The 19,588-nt window shown below is 48.0% G+C and overlaps 2 protein-coding genes and 5 non-coding genes across 7 annotated transcripts; 3 read left to right on the forward strand and 4 right to left on the reverse strand.

Moving 5' to 3' along the window:
* The first annotated feature begins 2,761 nt into the window (after positions 1-2,761).
* Borcs6 (BLOC-1 related complex subunit 6) lies at positions 2,762-4,594 on the forward strand. The gene has a single exon (XM_028780172.1). It carries the CDS (start codon positions 2,799-2,801, stop codon positions 3,873-3,875), a length of 1,077 nt encoding a protein of 358 aa, XP_028636005.1. The 5' UTR covers positions 2,762-2,798; the 3' UTR covers positions 3,876-4,594.
* A 1,004-nt stretch (positions 4,595-5,598) lies between these two features.
* Positions 5,599-5,672, reverse strand: Trnai-aau. Its single transcript has one exon. It is a non-coding gene; the product is annotated as a tRNA-Ile (tRNA).
* A 347-nt stretch (positions 5,673-6,019) lies between these two features.
* On the reverse strand, positions 6,020-6,093 carry Trnat-agu. Its single transcript has one exon. It is a non-coding gene; the product is annotated as a tRNA-Thr (tRNA).
* Positions 6,094-6,316: 223 nt separating this feature from the next.
* Positions 6,317-6,398, reverse strand: Trnas-gcu. The gene has a single exon. It is a non-coding gene; the product is annotated as a tRNA-Ser (tRNA).
* A 388-nt stretch (positions 6,399-6,786) lies between these two features.
* Positions 6,787-6,858, reverse strand: Trnaw-cca. Its single transcript has one exon. It is a non-coding gene; the product is annotated as a tRNA-Trp (tRNA).
* A 7,510-nt stretch (positions 6,859-14,368) lies between these two features.
* On the forward strand, positions 14,369-16,709 carry Tmem107 (transmembrane protein 107). Its single transcript, XM_028780173.1, has 5 exons — positions 14,369-14,599; positions 14,791-14,858; positions 14,941-15,041; positions 15,863-15,959; positions 16,165-16,709. Exons 1-5 carry the CDS (start codon positions 14,513-14,515, stop codon positions 16,232-16,234), a joined length of 423 nt encoding a protein of 140 aa, XP_028636006.1. The 5' UTR covers positions 14,369-14,512; the 3' UTR covers positions 16,235-16,709.
* A 134-nt stretch (positions 16,710-16,843) lies between these two features.
* LOC114631804 lies at positions 16,844-16,979 on the forward strand. Its single transcript, XR_003713006.1, has one exon. It is a non-coding gene; the product is annotated as a U8 small nucleolar RNA (small nucleolar RNA).
* The last annotated feature ends 2,609 nt before the right edge of the window (positions 16,980-19,588 follow it).

Genomic DNA, 19,588 nt, shown 5'->3' on the forward strand with positions numbered 1-19,588 from the left:
AAGATGGCTACGTCTACATCTTACTACAGAGATACTAGCTCAGCCATGTTCATTTATAACAGAACTGAAAATAGCCATGGACTGATGAATGGGTAATGAAAATGTGGTCCATTACACAGTGGAGTAGGATTCAACTATTAAGAAAAAAGATTTTGGTGGATTTCTGAGTTCGAGGCCAGCCTGGTCTACAGAGTGAGTTCCAGGACAGCCAGGGCTACACAGAGAAACCCTGTCTCGAAAAACCAAAAAAAAAAAAAAAAAAAAAAAGATTTTGGCATGGCAGGCGAATGGATAGAGCTAGAAAAAGAAATCATCCTGTTTGAGGTAACCCAAACCCCAAAAGACAAAGCTCGATCGTGTGTTTTCTTTGTGGGTGTTGGCTTTTGATATGTGTACTACAGTCTTAAACAAAGGCTAGATACTATGGTGGTTTGAATAAAAATGGCCCCCATAGGCCCATAGGGAGTGGAGGTGTGTCACTGTCTCTCCTGATGTCCGTGGACCAACATGTACTCTCAGTACCTCTCAGTACGTCTCAGGCTTCATGTCTGCCTGAATGCCATCGTGCTTTTTGATATGGTGATAATGGACTAAACTTCTGAACTGTAAACCAGCTCCAATTAAATGTTTTCTTTTATAAGAGTTGCCATAAGGGGCTGGAGAGATGGCTCAGTCACTAAGAGCACTGACAGCTCTTCCAGAGGTCCTGAGTTCATTGGTTTGTGGTGGCTCACAACCATCTGTAATGGGATCTTCTTGTGGGTCTGAAGACAGCTACAGTGTACTCATATACATAAATTAAGTCTTTTTTTTTAAAACCAGCTTGTGTTTGAAAGTATAAGGGTTGGTAGTGACTGAGAAGACAGGAGAATAGAGATTTTTTTTTTTTCTAAAAAAAAGTTGCTGTGGTCATGTTGTCTGTTTATAGCAATTGAAACCTAAACTAAGACAGGTGCCTAGACAGGGAAATAGAATATATTTTTATGGAGAGACAAAGGGGAAACAAGGAGGATTAAATGGGTTGGAAAGGAGGAAGTATGGGGAGGGACAACTAACACTAAATGCCATTTTAAAACCATATGGAAACTTACTGTAGAGCTTCCTAGAATATGTACATATATGAAAGGAATATAAGTGGGGTCATCAAATAGTAAGGACGACAATGTCCCAACTAAACCTTATGCCACCAAGTAAAACCTCCACTGTCACACCAAATGTCATCTTATTTTTTGAAATTTAAAATCCATTTTGGTGGTGGCAAGACACGCCTTTGGCCTGAAGAAGAGGAAGTAATATTCATAGCAGTAGTAATCGTAGAAGAGAAAAGACTTGTAAAAGGTGACTTCTTTCAAAGGAAAAGGACCTCAAGCGATGAGCAAGGAACACAAGAGTAAAATAAAGAACGGGTGGAGGGGCCTGCAAGAGTCTATGTCGGTGCTGGCAAAACCGGAAAGATTCTGCAATTACTATCCACAGTAATTGTACACACTTTCAGTTGTACACAGGATTCAGTTTCAAAAACAGGAACAAGTCAGCCACGGTGTGGTTCTGCCTTTAACCCCAGCACTTGGGAGGCAGAGGCAGAACGATCTCTGTGAGGTCCAGGCCAGCCTGGTCTACAGTGCTAGTTTCAGGATATACAAAGACTATAAACTAAGGAAGAATATTAATGAATTGTTTTGTTAACTAGAAGGGTCCCCGCGCTTTGGTTGTATCTTGTAGTTGACTTTTCTACCAACTGATTCCTGCACCAAGGCCCTTTGAAAGAATCTCCATCTGCTACAGAAACTACAATGGCCCTGGGAAACGTGACCCCTGGGGTCCCCAATCTTTGGTCTGGATGTTGTTAATCCTCTCCCTTATCATTTATTTCAGCTCTGGTGTCTTCTCTTTGTCTCTCCCTGACCCTCCGTGCCCCACCGTTTCTTATGTCAAACCTCTTTGCCTCTGAGGTTTAGGTAAGCCACTCTTCCCTCTGTCAGCAAGATCAGTTGATGTTCTTGATTTCCCATCAGAGACCCTTCCCGACCGAGGCCTCAATCACAGCCCTTTATTTCCCCAAGAGTGCTTATCAAAATTTCTGATCCTTTTATCTATGGAATATTTTCTCTTGTGACAGACAACATCTCAATTTTATCCTCCAATGAGAGAAACGCTCTACAAAGAGGGGACAGGAGGCCGAAGAGTGAAAAAGCACAGGGAAGTCCACAAGCTGCAATTCCCTGCACAGTGAGTCGCTCTGGGGTGCTTCAACGACCAGTCTGTCAAGGTTTCAAGGATGGAACCAAGTCAGTCATGTCGCGCTGAGAATTCTGGCTTTATCTCTCCTGGTGCTGTTTTTCTTTCTCGGTTATCTAGCTAGGTTCGGTCCAACCCTGAGCATCCAAGAACCTCTAGAAATCCCAGGAACGCGATCCCTGGTTGTGCGTGATTGCTAGGCGGTAATTCTGGAAGACACCACTGTGGACTTAGAGCCTAAGCTCCGCCCCCGTGGGACTCGGGCGCTTCAGGGTTCGGGTCTTTTAAGATCCGCCCCCTCAACTTTCCCAAAGGGCGGAGCCGCGCGCACAGCTGTCACCTCGGAGCGGCTACGCGACTGGCTTTCACGTGTGTTCTGCAGTTCAATAACAGCCCTCCTTCCGGAACTTCCTGGGGTGAAGACCAATCACAGAGTCTTTCCTGTCCGGACCATTATCATCCGGCTGCCAATCGGCGCGCCTCCGCCAACGCCCCTTAAAGGAGCCGCCGCTGATCCGGAGCCCGGCGGACGACTCGCGGTTCCGGCCCCCACCCGCAGTATGGAGGCCGCCCGGGGGCGGCTCGGGCCGGAGCCAGATCTATCGGTCGGAGCTGAGCACCAGGCCGCGACTTTCGTCGGCAGGCCGTCCGGGATGCCCTCGAAGCCGCCCTCAGTCCGGACGCTGTCCGGGGAGGAAGAAGGTGAGAGCGTTGGGGTCGCGAGCCGTCACCCCCGAGCGTCCCCGAAGACTTCGAGCGGCAGCATCGCCCATCGGCCGGAGCTCGACGCTTGGGAGGACAAGCCGAGCTCCCGGGCGACGCCGTCAGGGGCCGGGGGACGCCGAGGGGCGCCAGGTTCCGAGCACGCCCCGCCCCCGTCCTCCTGGTACCCGGAGCCCGAGCCCAGCGAGCATCAGCCCTCGGCTCTGAGGGTCTGCCGTCGAGGGAGCCCAGGAGGCGTCGAGATGAATATGGAGCTGCCTCAGCAAGAGGACGAAGACGATGACGACGACGAGGCAGCGGCGGGTAGGGCTGGCCGCTCGTTCCCCAGCCGCCTTCAGGACAGCCGCAGCCTGGACGGGCTGAGTGGGGCGTGCGGCGGAGGGGGCTCTTCATCCAGTGGCGAGGCCGGCGCGGGCGGAGGACGTCGCGCCACTATCTCTAGCCCCCTAGAGCTCGAGGGCACGGTGAGCCGCCACGGCGACCTTACTCACTTTGTCGCCAACAACCTGCAACTCAAGATCCGACTGAGTGGCGCCCCGGCGCCCCTTCCGCCCGCCTCTGTGCGGCCCTGCCTAACGCCCGCACCCACCCCCACTATCCCTCCCATCGACCCGGACGTGCTGAGGGATCTGGAGCGACTGAGTCGCGAGCTGGGCGGCAGGGTGGACCGTCTGCTTCGCGGGCTGGGAGGTGCGGTGCAGGAGCTGACAGCGTTGAGCGTGGGCTGTATCCAGACCTACCGCGACGCGGTGGACTCCTTAGGTGAAGCCGTGGACATGAGCATCAAGGGCATGTACACCTTGCTTGCGCGCTGCGAGGAGCTGGAACGGGCTTTGCAACCGGTTCAGGGGCTGGCACGCCAAGTCCGAGATATCCGACGCACTCTGGAGGTGTTGGAGGCCCTGTGCAAGTGACCAGGAGCATAGAGGAGAGGCCATGCCTAACCTGGCCACACCAGGGTCCAGTAGGACCCTCAGGATTCTTCAAAGAGCCCCGGTGGACACTGCCTGCTGAGGGGAGGCCTGTGCGTTCGAGGTTCTTCCACAAGCATTTAGGAGGCCTGTGCCCATTCTAAGGAGTGCGAATGGGGAAGTTGTGAGGATTTTCCTGGTGGGAAGGGATGTAGCTCTGCTTTTATTCAGTTGGCCATCTGTAGCTACCCTGCTCTTCCTGACTCTTCTCCCTAAGCTAGAACGCCGTCCATGGGAAGAATACAGGCCCTTAGATCTCTGCTGGAGGGTGGGGCGGGCCCGAATGTGTGATCAGAAGAGAACAGAAGAGTCCCCAGCCCCACTGCGGCTATCCGGAGTCCAGTGGCCACACCTCAAGTGCCAGGGATTTTAGGAACTTGAGCGGTCCTTGTCCACACAGCACGCGACGGCGAGGCTGCACATCTGCATAACCTCCTGCTTCTTCCCTCTGGTCCCCTAAAATGCCACGGGGTGGAGCTAACGGGGGGGGGGGCCCCGTTCACGACGGGGGGGGAGAGGTGGGGGAGGGAGTGTCTCGCTGCTCTCAGGGTTCAGGTAGAATTGTCACTGGTTTTGAAGCCCACCTGTTGTGGAGTACTCTAATCAATTTTGGCTTTCTGAGGTTTTGTGGAATTAAAGTGCTGCTGCTGCTGCTGCTAAGACTTGCGCCTGTTCTTGTGTGGGATCAAAGGGGTTGGGAAGCCAAAGGAATGGGAATGAAGGCCCCTGTGGCTCATGGAGCTCCCGGGAGTGCGAACTGGGAGTGTGGGGGGAGGAAGTCTCAAGCTAGATGGAGATAATTTATCTCCCTCAGCGTCAGAGCTGAGGGAGATAATTTCATAAAGGGCCCAAAGAGTCAGTAAAGCAGAAACACAAGCAAGGGTCTTGAGGGGAAAGGGCTTCTCTGCTCCCGATGGACAGGTAGACACTGGGCAGATTGGTTGTCTTGGTTATAGAGAAAATATAAACTCTTGACAGCTCTATCCCTGACCTCTCTGCGCTTATCAGAGTTATTTATGATTTGAGACATTTGTATCCCATTCGCAAAGGCTGTCTTCTTACACAGTGCATTCAGGAACTATGTGCTATGATCATAAAATATCCAAGATCACAAAAGCAACGATTCCCACACTACAAGACATTCCCACATTCTTACAGAATTCCAGTACATTTGTTTAGTTTGAACTGTTTCAGTATTAGAAAAACTGCTGCATGAAGTTTTTTTAAATATCTCCGTTTCAGAAAATTATTAAAGCTGGCAAAACCACGGACAGTGACACTGAACACAGAGTGAGAGCTTAATCCAGTTAATATGGATTAATATTAATATTAATATGTATCTTCCCACATGGACATTAATTAATTAATTCCTTTTTTTTTTGGTTTTTCGAGACAGGGTTTCTCTGTGTAGCCCTGGCTGTCCTGGAACTCACTCTGTAGACCAGGCTGGCCTCGAACTCTCGAACTCAGAAATCCGCCTGTCTCTGCCTCCCAAGTGCTGGGATTAAAGATGTGCGCCACCACCGCCCGGCAAAACCACCCTTTTAAGAGGTGAATATTAGTAATAAAACCAAACTGGGAGAACTGCATACTTTTATATCATAATAGATAAGGAGAAAGTAATCATGTGGAACAAATGCTTTTCATTCAAAAAGGTAACACATACTGGCCCGTACGGGGATCGAACCCGCGACCTTGGCGTTATTAGCACCACGCTCTAACCAACTGAGCTAACCGGCCAGAGATAATGAACCATTTATTCTAAAGCCATGTAAAGAGATAGACATACCCACTCTGCCTAGAAAAATGTATTTTGTTAAACGGAAAAATAAAATATCCAAGCTAGTCAAATGAAGTGCTCAAGTGAGCAATGAAGGAATAATTCTGATAAAGTCCAATAGATGAGATTTTGGCATTTGATTGTTCGTCGGAGCGTAAACATGACATTCAAGACTGGACAAAACGTTCTAGTAACCACTCCCAAATACAAAGCCATAAGATGCCAGTGACAGAGCAGTGAGTGGAGCGGCGTGATGTGGCGTCCAGGTTTGGAGACTTTTCTATTTTCCGTAAAATAGAAACCACGAAGGCACCGCTGGGATTCGAACCCAGGATCTCCTGTTTACTAGACAGGCGCTTTAACCAACTAAGCCACGGCGCCTACGTGACGTTACAACGCCTTCACTTCTTGGCCAGGTCAATTCCAGGGCACGTGAAGACCCACAGAGATAATTCTTGGTAGTGCTGGAAAAGGATGAGCAAGGGAGTGAAGGACTGAGGGGGAGAAACTGTAGAGGTGTGTGGCTTGGAACCTGAAATTTTATCATGACATAGACCCTTGTTTCTAAAGTACAAAACTGAATGTAGATCTTGAGAGCTACACACGACGAGGATGGGATTCGAACCCACGCGTGCAGAGCACAATGGATTAGCAGTCCATCGCCTTAACCACTCGGCCACCTCGTCCACACCTTAGCCTGCTGTTTGGCTTCTCTGAGAGCTCAACTCTTACCCTGACGACTAGGCCTTGCATTTATAAAAATTCTGTTCATAACTGCAGACTCGCAGAGCAATCATGGATCTATTTCTCCGCGGCTAGAAACACTGAATGCTCCAATTGGGCTGGCTGACATTGACAGTCCTACTCTTTGCCCAGAATTACCTTGATTATCCGGAAAACAAAACAAAACAAAACAAAACAAACAAACAAAAAAACCACTCGCGAGATATACTGACCCGGGCGCGTCAAGATTTGGGTCCTGAGCTTTGCCATTCTTGTTCTTTTAAGAGCTGTTTCTTCTTTGATCATTGGTGCAAAAATAAAGGACGTTTAATAAAAGTAACAAAAGGGAGCTGACCCCGACGTGATTTGAACACGCAACCTTCTGATCTGGAGTCAGACGCGCTACCGTTGCGCCACGAGGCCGGCCGGCCACGGCTGTCGACAGGGAACCACATGACTACTACAGTGAGCCATCCCATCCACCCACCTGTCTGAACGGTCCTGGAAACGCAAAGAATGGAGCTTCTCCCCTGGAAGGAAGACCCACAGACTGAACTCTTCAGAGCGAGCAGCTTCACACCTCTTGCTCCATGGCCTCCCCACTCCGTCCCTGGAGTCCTGTGAAAGGTCAAGTGGTAGGAGAGCAAAGATACTCCTCTCACCCCAAGGGCAAGCGCTGGTCTTAGTCCACGATCATACTGTTAAGGCCTGGTCTTAACTGGATCCAGAAGGACACCAGTCTGTTGGTCTTCCTCCTCCATCAGTCTGTCTTACAAGCGGTTCATCAGGGCTGGGTCTTCTCTCCTTCGGCTGCACACGTTGTCTCGTTCCCGCTTTCAACTGTACCTGAGGGCTCCTGATCACGCTCATGGTTTCTGCCCCAGATGCTTGCCCCTGTTCCCCTGACTAGTCATTTCTTCTCCCTAGGTCTTCTGCATGTGCCCTGTCAGGCCACACTGAAAAGGGCTCATTCTTGACTCTTTCTTCTCCCTCGCATTTCCAGCTCCCCAGTCCCGTTCGTTCCATTCCCTCAGGAATCCTGCCAATGCCACGTCCATTCTCTCAAGCCTCCAGTTTTGGCTTGGTATAGAAGTTCCTCGATCGCTCACTCACTGGCTTAAAATCAAAGGTTCTTTGACGCCCGAATCAAGTCTTACCTTCCCGGATGGGCCCCCAGAGCCCAGAAGTTAAGTTGTTAACGCATGTGGGCTCTTCGTGTAAGATTCACATAGGCTACTTACATTTATGTAATCTTTACTTTTAATAAATATTTGTTTTTATTATTTTAATGGGGGGAGGTACATGAGTGTAAGTGTCTATAGAGATCAGAGGTTGGAGATCCCCTGGGGTTGCAGGCAGTTGTGAGCCATCTGATGTGGGTGTTGGTTCTCAGAAAGAGCAATATGTGCTCATAACTACTGGCCATCTCTCCAGCCCCTACTGACTTTGTTTTTGTATACAGTGTCTCAAAATGCCCAAGCTGCTGGCGTTGGATTTGGATTCAGCCTTCCCAGTGCTAGAATTACAGAAATACAGAACTAAAATTAACTTTAAAGTTCTATTTTAGAGACAGGATACCATATACTATGTATTACTCTATAGCTCTGGCTGGCACAAACTCCCTATGTAGGGATGGCCTTGATTTTCAGCAATCCTCCTGCCTCAGCCTCCAATTGCTGGGAATACAAGCATGTGGCACCAGTTTTTTTGTTTTTCTTTTATTTCTCCCTCCCTCCTGTGCTCTACCCTCCTCCTCCTCTCCCCACCCCCAACCTCTTCCTTCCCCTCTTCTGTTCTAGGAATGAACTAGGAGCCTCTTGCATGCTAGACCATTGAGCTACATCCCTAGCACCTAAACCCCAAATGTCTGTGTGCCATGGACTGTGGTATTGCTTGAAGATCTTTCGAAATTCTTTTTTTTTTTTTTTTGCCTGTTTGACCCTCACACAGCACTGAGGAGTCAGTTCCCAACAACCGTCCTCCCCATGTTAGGTACCTTCCTCCCTTCCACCCCACAATGGCACCTAAAATTCTCCCTGTGTTGTTTTGAGGAGAGTCTCCCTCTGCAGCCCACTGGCCTAGTACTCTTGACAATCCTGCTGCCTCGTGCTCTCAGGTGCCGAGATTGTTTCTTGCTAAATTGCCCTGGCTAGCTTTGGATCTGTTCTGTAGTCCAAACAGGCCTTGGATTTGCACTCTCTTGCTCTCTGCCCCTGGAGCTGAGATTACAGGCCTGGGCTATCAGGCCCTGTTAGAAATGCTACACTTTAGTTGTCTGAGACCAGCCTGGGTCATATGAGACCCTCTGTCAAAGGGGAAGGGGGGAGGAAGGAAGGAAGGAAGGAAGGAAGGAAGGAAGGAAGGAAGGAGAAAGAGAGAGAGAGAGAGAGAGAGAGAGAGAGAGAGAGAGAGAGAGAGAGAGATCCAGGCCTGCCAAGGGCTATATTGTAAGACTGCATCTTAAAACAACACAAAAACCAACCTTTTCTTTTCTATTACAATAATAGTGAGTGAAGAATAAAGTCCTGGGTGTGGTGGCAAGATTTGTAATGCCAGCACTAGGGAGGGGAAGGTGAGGCAGAATAATCTCAAATTCAAGGACAACCTGGGTTACTTAGTGAGACACTGTCTGAAAAAAAAAAAAGCTAAAAACAAAACAAAAAAACTCAAACTCCTATTGTGGTGGTGGTATACCCGTACTACAGTCAAGATCAGTTCAGGGCTAGCCTTGGCTATACTTCAAGCTTGAGGCCAGGTTGCTTGTTTTTGATGGAGGAGTAAGTAAAAAACTAATAAAATGATTCATGTGCAATAAAGGAGGGGCACAGAGATTTCTAGGTGACGCTATCTTGCAATCTTGGCTTTTGGAATCATGCACGTGTTTAATACCATTAGAAAATGAAATTGAGCCGGGTGGTGGTGGCGCACGCCTTTAATCCCAGCACTTGGGAGGCAGAGGCAGGTGGATTTCTGAGTTTGAGGCCAGCCTGGTCTACAGAGTGAGTTCCAGGACAGCCAGGACTACACAGAGAAACCTTGTCTTGAAAAACCAAAAGAAAAAAAAAAAAAGAAAAGAAAATGAAATTGAAAAGTTAAGATGGCAGCCCAGAAGCACACACTTGACTCAGACCACGTGCTAGTTTGCAGGCAGTTCCATGATGTGCTGGCACTTCATGCCTGACCTCTGTTGGCAGTCCCTCTTGAACCGCCAGTCCTCGGCACTGTGGAGCCTGTGGAGCCTGTGGAGCCTGGAGGAGGTAGAGGAGGTACAGCAGCACCTGCTGTGGGTCACTGCTAAGAGCAGTAGTGGACAAGCAGCCCAAGCATGAAGACAACCTAGGTCAAAACATACACAAGCATGGCACAGGAAGGTTCTGACCAGGTAGATAACACCCCTTGGCTCCGGGAGATCTGGATGTTCCCAGCAGGCAGACTCCCAAATACAGGGGAAAGCACTGTTGTCCGGTGATTGGTGGGAAGGGCAGGTCATTAGCAGCGGCACTGGCTTCCACTGTGATGACAGGCTACTCTAGGACAGGCTGCCAAGTGAATCCATTCCTAGCAACTGATCTGGGGACCAACCCACTAAACCCGGGGTGAAGCTGGTACCCAACGTGTGTCGTGTCGCCAACACATTACCAGCATGTGTTGTTGAATGGAATGCCTGTACCCAAACTCCACAAGCAACTGTCGGAGAAGAAAACATAATTCCCCAGGCCCTGGCAGTGCCCCGAATTCAGAGATATATACTCTTTTGATCCCTCCAAACAGAGGCAATTTGAACTATCAGATAATATTTGGGGTCACTTTTCTTGATTTCTGTCTTTATAATTCTAGATACTTACTCATCTCTCTCCCTCCCTCGCTCTCTTCTTTCTAGGAGAGAGCCAATCCTGAAGTGAGAAGTCGGTTGAAGAACACCGGTCACCTGTAGTACCACTCATAGCCACAGGGTGGCACTGAAACTCAAACACAGTTTTTCTAGGGGAGGCTTCTGAAAATCAAGGTCGTGGAAAAAGTCAGGACAGACGAACAAAGCTTACTTAGTTTCATTACCGTATAACATGAAGTGTGACTACCTAGTTTCTACCATCTAGTATGCCCCTTAGGCTGAAAGCCTACTATAAGCAGAAAACCCTAAACTTCCAGACGCTAGAATCCCGCCTCCCCCATCCCACAGCCAGACCCAGACTTTTTTCCTCTAAATATCTCTCAAAGAGAGGGGTTAGGGCACATTCCAGAGATCCCAGAACTTGGGAGGCTGAGACAGGAAAACCACCTCGAGTAGAAGGCCATCCTACAGCACACAGTGAATTTCAGGCCAGTCAGAACCACAGCGTGAGAGACCCTGTCTTTCGGGGGAAAGAAAATCAGTATTTCTTGATCTCTTGATTCCCTTACTACAATCCACCCGCTCGATTCCATCCTGACTCAATCTATCTCTTCTACATGTTTCTTTCACGTCTTCCTCATTCATCTTCTACTTAAAATGTTTTCCATATTGCAACGAGTCTAGAACACAAGTCTCACTATGCCTCTCTCCATATCTGTAGAGGCTGAGAAAGCTTAGCTCCCGTCTGCTTCTCCAGCGTGAGTCTGATCTTTCCTGCTTCCTTAGGCTTCAGGGTCCCTGGCTTCCTCTCTGTCTGGCAGCCAGACAGGCTTATCTAGAGCTGGCTCCTCCCTCGTCTGGAATGCTGTTTCCGCGGATCTCCGCAGGGCTGACTCCTGCCCTTGGATCTTTGGAAATCCTCCAATGCACGTCCTAGCCTTTCCGCACCCTTAGTCCTATGATACAGCTTCTGCCTGGAGACAGTCCCCAGTTACACCATCACGGAGCGCAGCCTCACAAGTCACAAGCAGGGAAGAGACACGAACCGTTCTGTTCTTTCATCTTGTCTGTGCCCTACGAGCGCTGGCATGTTTTACAGCACTCTAACTTCTGTGATGGAGACTATAAAAACCTCACCTCTCATTAAAGAAGGAGGAGGAGAAGGAAGAGGAGGAAGGAGAGGAGAAGGGAGAGGAGGAAGAGGAGAAGTAGTAAATAAATGTGGCTAGGAGTTAGGAGTGGTGGTGAACACTTTTGACCCCAGCGCTCTGAAAATAGAGGCAGGAAGGTCTCTGTGAGTTCGAGGGCCAGCCTGATCTACATAGTGAATTTTAGGAAAGCTGGAGGTATATAGTGAGATCCTATCTTAAAACAAAACAAAACAAAAATGTTTGTTAGCCCTGGATATCTTGAGTGTGCCACCACATGAAGCTAAGAGATGGCTTGATTAACTGACTTATTTTTAAAGCCTTTTTTTTTTTTTTTTTTTTGAGACAGGATCTCACTATGTACCTTCCGCTGGTCTTGAACTCCCACAGACCCACCGACCCGTCTGCCTTTGCCTCCTGAGCTGTGAGCCACCACGCCTGGCAACTTATTTTAAATATCGTGTATGAGCGTGTGCATTGAGTGTGAGCCTGTGTGTGTGTTGAGTATGAGTGTGTGTGTGTGTGTGTGTCCAGAAGAGGGAGGGGGCACTGGATCTGGAGTTACAAGAGGTTGTAAGCAACATAAGATGGGTGCTGGGAATTGAATTTAATAAGAGTATTCTCTATTCATTATTTGTTTCAATAGAGAGTTTCTCTGTTTAGCCCTGGCTGTCCTGGAACTCACTCTGTAGATCAGGCTGGCCTTGAACTCACAGAGATCTGACTGCTTCTGCCTCCTGAGTGCTAGGATTAACACCTGGTGCTGGGACTAACCACTGGGCCATCTCTACAATTTTTTTAAATTTATTTACTTTATGTACTCATAGTACACTGTAGCTGTCTTCAGACACACCAGAAGAGGGCATCTTATCCCATTAAAGATGGTTGTGAGCCACCATGTGGTTGCTGGGAATTGAACTCAGGATCTCTGGAAGAACAGTCAGTGCTCTTAACCTCTGAACCATCTCTCCAGCCCCTACAATTTTTTTAAAGAGACATTTTAGTTTCTTGTTTTTTGTGACAGGCTCTTACGTAGCTTGGTTTAGAACTTAGCACAACCTTGAATTTCTGACCCTCTTTCCTCCACCTGGGACTGTAGGTGTTTTCCCTATCCAGCTTAAGATTCAACTTTATATAAAAAAAGTCATTATAAAGTTTCACCATATAGGGGCTCGAGTGGAGCTTAATAGTAAAACGGTTGTTTAGCATGGTCCAGACCCCGTGTTTGGTCCCCAGTGCATCCCACAGGCAGAAGTTTCAGTATGTAGGAGCTGAACATGTAAGGACGTTCACTGCTATAAATTATTCTTTATGTTTTAGGATGTCATGCAATACATTGATGGTAACACTATAAGATTCAGAAGGGAAGGTGGGAGTGCTTACCTAGCTATATGCAAGAGGCCCGGAGCTTATCTCCAATACTGAAAAAAATCAGGAAATTACACCTTTACAGTGTTGTTGTTTAAGTTACAAACCCTATGCAAATTTGCCAAGCATTCCACCACAGTCTTTTATAATAAAAGTGTGTGTGTGTGTGTGTGTGTGTGTGTGTTGGAAGTTTCTTTTGCCTGGTTTGGGATCTCAGATTAGGTTAAATTTGTCCCCCATTCATTCAGAAGAACTCCAGTCTGTCTTTGATGACTTTTAACTAAAATAGGTTGACTCGAGTTCTAGATGTTTTCAATCATTGGCTTAGGAAAGGGAACCCCATTTATTACTTTAGGGAGGCAGAAACGTATTCTCTCTCTCTCTCTCTCTCTCTCTCTCTCTCTCTCTCTCTCTCTCTGCCAATTCCTTGAAACAAAAATTTAGGAATTATCTGTTTTCAAAGCTTTCCTTTGATATTATTCTAGTGCTACCCTTTAATTTTTTTTTTTTTTTTTGGTTTTTCAAGACAGGGTTTCTCTGTGTAGTTCTGGCTGTCCTGGAACTCACTTGGTAGACCAGGCTGGCCTCGAACTCAGAAATCCGCCTGCCTCTGCCTCCCAAGTGCTGGGATTAAAGGCGTGCGCCACCACCGCCCGGCTAATTTTTTTTTAAAAAAATTATATAGCACGCATTATCTTGCAGGGGTTTGCTGTTGTTTTGGTTGTTATCAATCTACCTGCCTAGAATCTAAACTGTAGGGATTTTATGGACGTACTCCCAGAGCCAAGCACAGTGCCTGGCAGCTGAGAGACATCAAATATTTGTTGAATGGATGAAATCCCTCTGAGTCTTGTCTTTGGGGCTGGTTTAGAAGCACAAAGGAAAAGGAGTCAAATGGGTTGGCAGGTCCGTCAACAATGCGACTTGTGAACCCGGAAGGTAGTGAGAACTTTCCGATCTGCAGGGATTTCATCCGAAGCCCCAAGTCAGTCACGTCACCCTACGAAGAGGTTCTTGGTCTGTAATTGAGCCATATCCAGGGCCTGACAGCTCAAAGCAGGAGTGAGATCATCGGTGGTGGGTCAACGTCCTAGCCTGGGTTAAGCCTCCCAGGGACTCACAAGCCGTTCCAGTCCCCTGCTCCATTCTTCACCCTTTCAGATCCCCTCGGTTCCCGAGGCAGTCACCTCACCACATCCTACCCTAACCATCCCAAGGCTGCTCATTTCTGCACTTGGCAAATCTCTCATGAAACCAAGACAAGTTATTCAGGGAGGAATTAGAGTCACTTTTGGTCTAGGGTGGGAGGGGAAGTCTTCTGACCCCCAGGGGCTGGGGGACTTGGTGCGACGGTGGGATAAGCTCGGCGCATCAGCCTCTCATCTCCTAGCGCCCAAGGCAGTGAGCGGGAAGCACAGGAGAAGGGAAGATTTGGTGGTTCCGGGTGCATCCTCTTGGGTCCAACCCACCGGCACCAGGAGGTGAGCAAGGGCTCGCATAGCCGGCCTACAGTTGTCTGCAGAGGGCGCAGCACTATCGCGAGACTTCCGGAAGCAGCTGCATGGCGCCTGCGGACGCAGTTACCATGGCAACCGGGCGGCGCCTGAGCGCGCGGGAAGAAGGCTTAAGTAGAGAGCTCTGGCCTGCTTGCTCTGGGAGACTTGATGAGTGACCCACCTCAGACTTCCAACCTCAAAAACCACGGCCTCCGCTCTGGGTCTCCGAGACCATGGGTCGGATCTCCGGGCTCGTGCCCTCTCGGTTCCTGACGCTCTTGGCTCATCTGGTGGTTGTCATCACTTTGTTCTGGTCCCGGGTAAGACGCGGGCAGGGCGCGCGCGCGCGTGCCCTTCTGTCCCTCCCGTTCTCATCTTGGAGTGGACGCAGCTCATCTCAGTCCGCTCCCACAGACCCACACAGTTGCTCCCGTTCCCCGGCCCCTCCCCAACCAATCCCCGAAACCCCATCCCTCCTTTGACATTTCTTTCTTTCTGCCTGGCTCACCAGGAAAGCAACATCCAGGCTTGCCTGCCTCTCAAGTTCACCCCCGAGGAATATGAGAAGCAGGACAACCAGTGAGCTCTTGGGGCGGGGTGAGAGTGCAAGGGTCTTCAACGGAATCCAGAAACCCCGGTCCAACCCCCTTTCTCTCTGCAGGCTGGTAGCAGCGCTCTGTCTCACCCTGGGCCTCTTTGCAGTGGAGCTGGCTGGCTTCCTCTCAGGAGTCTCCATGTTCAATAGCACCCAGAGCCTCCTCTGTATCCTTTCTGCCTGGCCAGCGTCCCCATCCCATGTGACTCGTCTCCATTACCACTCTTTCCACCTCTGTAGGCCTTTTGGGCACAGGTCTCTGCTCTCTGTGGCAAACCGAATCTCTCTAGGTGAGAGGTTTTAGACAGCGTTAGGGAATTAATAGACTTCAAACATTCGTTAAATCCTGATGTGAGCCAGGTTCTGGCGATCCCTGGGCTGGGAGTAAGAGCATTTTATCTCGTTGGAGGAGAAGGTAGATAAACATCTGTAAATCAGTGTGATAAACAATGCTGTTAGAGTGTGTAAAATACAAAGCACTATGGGAACTCAGAGGGGACCCAGAAAATGAAGCACATAGGAAGGTTCTTGATGCCCGGGCATGGTGCTACAAGCCTTTAATCTTAGCACTAGGGAGGCAGGAGCAGGCGAATCTCTAAGTTCGAAGCCAGCTTGGTCTACATAGTGAGTGAGTTCCAAGTCAGCCAGGGTTACATAGAGAGACCCTGGGTTTTGTTTGTTTGTTTGTTTTTGTTTTGTTTTTTGACTTTTGAATTGTGGGCAAGGAGGACAGTGTATCAGGCCTGTAGGTATTCTTGTGTGGCCTAAGGCATACGTGACATTAACCTTCCCAGAAGTGTACAGGGAGAGGTCCTACGAAAGTAAACACATAACTCTGGCCTCTTACACATAACTGCCCACAAATTCAGAAGGCATGGCTGCCAACTCTGGTGCTTGTCTTAAGGGAAGGGAACAGCTGAACCCAAGTCCAGGTATTAAAGAGGCCCATCACTTACCTATTCCTTTCCTTGACTCTGCTGTGTTTAAGCCATTGCGGCCCACTGTAGCGCGTCTGTGGCCCTGTCTTTCTTCATATTCGAGCGATGGGAGTGTACCACGTACTGGTACATTTTTGCCTTCTGCAGGTGCCATAGCACCCAGTGTTTTGGAATGGGGGGTGGTGGAAAGTCTCAACTCTGAAGGTTTCCCCCACCCGGACCTTTACCGCACATGTGACATTGGTAGAGGTTTGAAGAGTTTACCCACCCCCTAACCCACTCACATATAAGGTTTCGGGGTTCGAGTACTTGGGTTGGAAGGGGCTCTAAACCCACCCTCTACTCTTCACAGCGCCTTCCCAGCGGTCACTGAAACTGCATTGTTCATCGCTGTCTTTGGGCTGAAAAAGAAACCCTTCTGATCACAACCCGGATGTAGGGACCAAGGTTGGAAAAGTGAAGAGCTGCCTCCCATTGCCGGAAGAAGAAAGGCAGAGGCTTCAGTTTTCTCTCGCCCTAGTCTTTTGCTCCTCCCAACTGCGGCTAAACAGAGGATGGGAGTGTTGGGATAAGATCTCTCAAATCTTGGGTTATAATTTTATAGAGTTTTATAATAAAATTCATTTTATACTAAAAGCAAGGCTTATATAGAAGACCATTGGTGGCCCAAGAGGCTGGTGTAAGTAAAGGCTTTTTTCTCGCCACATGTATGTGAGCTAATAGGTGATGCTTCTATTTGGATTTTTACGGTACAAGATAGGCGGAAGCGAGTGGGCGGAGATATGTAAATAAGCACCTCACATAGGGTTTCTAATTTGCCGCACGTGAGCGGAGCATTCTGGGAGGATTTGGTTTCTCCCTTTTTGCGCCGAATGGAAAAATAAAATATTTCAAGCGCTTGCAAATAGATATAACTCTTGGGTTGCAGGAACTGTAAGTTACTGGGTTCGTGCTAAAAGTGTCATACTCTCACCCTTCTTTAAACAGGAGATGTCTTTACTTAATGAAGAATGGGCTGGCTTTGTCCTTTATCGTCAGGAGGTTAATCCTTGCCTGTTCCTCCTCTCGGAGGGCAGTTAGAACATGATGATTGGAGCTTGCATGATCTGCTGATTAGCATTTCCGTGTAATCAGGACCTGACAACATCCTGATTGCTCCTATCTGATTCTCTGACGATCATCTTTATTTTTAGTGTTCTGATTGATAGACTTTTACAACCACACTTCATGCTTTGTAATTTGTCCTTAACTCTGTTCGGAGCTGTAGTTTTAAGGTGCTTTTAGTATTAGCGTATATGGCTATCTGACTGCTCAGACCTCATTTCTGTGGTGAGAGGTGCCATCAAGTTGGTACCCTGGCTGTAGGTTGTTTGCCCAGCTCCTGCGAAGCAACCCATGGCCCTTCTTCGTGCTTACCAGGAGCTTTTTTAACCCTATGACCTAAAGCACATCCCCACATTCAATTCAACGACTTCCTTACCATAGGCAAAGCCCTATTAACAGTATTGAGAAAATAAATGTGATATGACCTGTAGTCAGCTTTGGACATACAGAGACAAAGTTTCCCAGTACTCCCAGATTTATTTAATCCTGTAAATTGTGATACAGGCTACAAAAAAATGATTTAGGAGTTTCTTAGCAAAGCTTGAAGTTGTAACTTGAGAGCCACCAAAATATTACATATGTTTCAGCTATTGCTGAGAAGAAACTTAAGTGCAGCTTTGTGAGAAGCCCACACACTCCCCTTTGCATGTGTATTACTGAACTTGGAAAAAATTACTTTTTTCTGGGAGTTCTACTGACAGGTCGACAAACAACTCTTATTTAAATTAAACAGTGTGAACTTGCAATTAAGTAGGTTATATTTACACTGGAGATACAGCTAGCTCACCAGTAAGTGTGTACTTGCTATGCCTTGGAGGTCCTGGGTGAACTCCTCAGCATCAAAAACTTAAAGCAGCCAGGAATGGTGATCATGCCCCCAATCTCAGCACTCAGTATGCAGAAACAGGAGCGCCACAAGTTCAAGGTTAGCCTGGTCTACATAGTGCATTTCCAGCCAGCTAGGGCTGCATAGTAAGTACCCTTTCCCCAACAAAACAACAGGAACTTGCTGTCCCTCGTAGGGATGGACAAGCTGGCCCAGCTCTTGAGGTCCCCTGCCGTGTTCCTCCGGCAGGCATCCTTGGTGTGAAGAGGGTGGCAGTTGAGCAGATCAGGATGGAGGCTGAGCACAGCCTGAGAAGTCCCCCAACCAGCTGCAGGCTTAGAACTGCAACAGTTCTGTCTGCCGAACGCTGAGCGTTAGCCTCTGTTAGCTGGATTGTCAAGTACAGATCCCTTTGACCCCAGAAAGTCGGCAAATCTCAAAGTTTTCTCAAAACACTTTTATGAAGCAGTGGGTTTAAGAGCGCTGACTGTGAAGCCTGTAAGCCTCTTCCTTACAGCACAGCCTTGTGGTCCTGAGCGTCACATCTACCCCTGACATTTCATGGGTTTCTGTTTCACAGGGTTGTATAGACACCGGTTGTAGGGTTTTACATACACGGACACGCTCACTTCAGTAGCACATACACTAAAACTGGAAGGACACAGAGGATTACCATGGCCTCTGTGCAAGGGGACACATTTCTGAAGCATTCCATACCTTTCAGTGACATTTTTCTGTAATTCTAAGACACTACATACATATGTGGCAGGAGGGTGAATGTCAAAAACTTGGACAATTAAAAATATCACAGTTAAGCATGAACTGGCTCCCCTCAAAAATAAAATAAATTAAAAATTTAAGAAGTCTGGTGCACATCTTTAATCCTATTTCAGAGAAGGAGAGGGAGAGGGAGAGGGAGAGGGAGAGGGAGAGGGAGAGGGAGAGGGAGAGGGAGAGGGAGAGGGAGAGGGAGAGAGAGAGAGAGAGAAGCAACAGGCAAAGGTTACATCAGTGCAGATTAGTCCCAAGAGTTGGAACTGTGTTAGGATGTCACCAACAGAATCCACACAACAAGATGTCCTTCAGGTAATTCAGAAACACGTACCTTCATGGTTTTTCTCTTATTCATACAAATACACAAAAGTAGCTAATAAGTTCATAGAACTTTTTGTTCTGTTTTTCAAGACAGAATTTCACTGTGTAATCTTGGCTGTCCTGGAACTAGCTCTGTAGACCAGGGTGGCCTCAAACTTACAGAGATCCACCTGCCTCTACCTCACAAGTACTGAGATTAAAAGTGTGCACCCAAATCACCACAGAACTTCATAAATTTTAAAGAGATTAGCTGCACTCAGGAGGCAGAAGCAGGTGGATCTTTGAATTGGAAGACAGTCTGGTCTACACGGAGCACATTCTAGAATAGCTAGAATTGCACAGTGAAACAAAAAACAGAAGAATTTACATTAAAGAATCTTGTAGGAGGCTGGAGAGATAGTTATGAGGATCCAGGTTCAAATCCCAGCACCCACATGGCAGCTTACTCCTGTTCCAGAAAATCCAATGCCCTGTTCTCTTTACCATGACACTTGGCATGTACTTGGAGCACAACAGATATGTGTGCAGGAAAATACTCATACACATAAAATACTAAAAGAATATTGTAGGGTCGGAGATAGAGCTCAGCTAGAGTGGTTTAACTAGCATGACCATAGGTTTTGGCCCCCACAGGAAGAGTATACTACTACTTGTATTGTACAATAAAATATATGATAAACTTATATACATAAGCGCATACATTCCCGGAAACGCACCTGTAAAACATTCCAAGAACATCTCACTACCAATT

The sequence above is a fragment of the Grammomys surdaster genome, unplaced genomic scaffold, assembly GCF_004785775.1.
Source record: "Grammomys surdaster isolate TR1022 unplaced genomic scaffold, NIH_TR_1.0 364, whole genome shotgun sequence".
Taxonomy (NCBI): Eukaryota; Metazoa; Chordata; class Mammalia; order Rodentia; family Muridae; genus Grammomys; species Grammomys surdaster.

Coding starts and splice junctions, on each gene's coding strand:
- Borcs6 (XM_028780172.1), top strand. CDS start 2,799: ATGGAGGCCGCCCGGGGGCGGCTCGGGCCGGAGCCAGATCTATCGGTC.
- Tmem107 (XM_028780173.1), top strand. CDS start 14,513: ATGGGTCGGATCTCCGGGCTCGTGCCCTCTCGGTTCCTGACGCTCTTG. Junction 14,600..14,790: donor TCACTTTGTTCTGGTCCCGG/GTAAGACGCGGG, acceptor CTGGCTCACCAG/GAAAGCAACATCCAGGCTTG. Junction 15,042..15,862: donor TAGCACCCAGAGCCTCCTCT/GTATCCTTTCTG, acceptor GCTGTGTTTAAG/CCATTGCGGCCCACTGTAGC.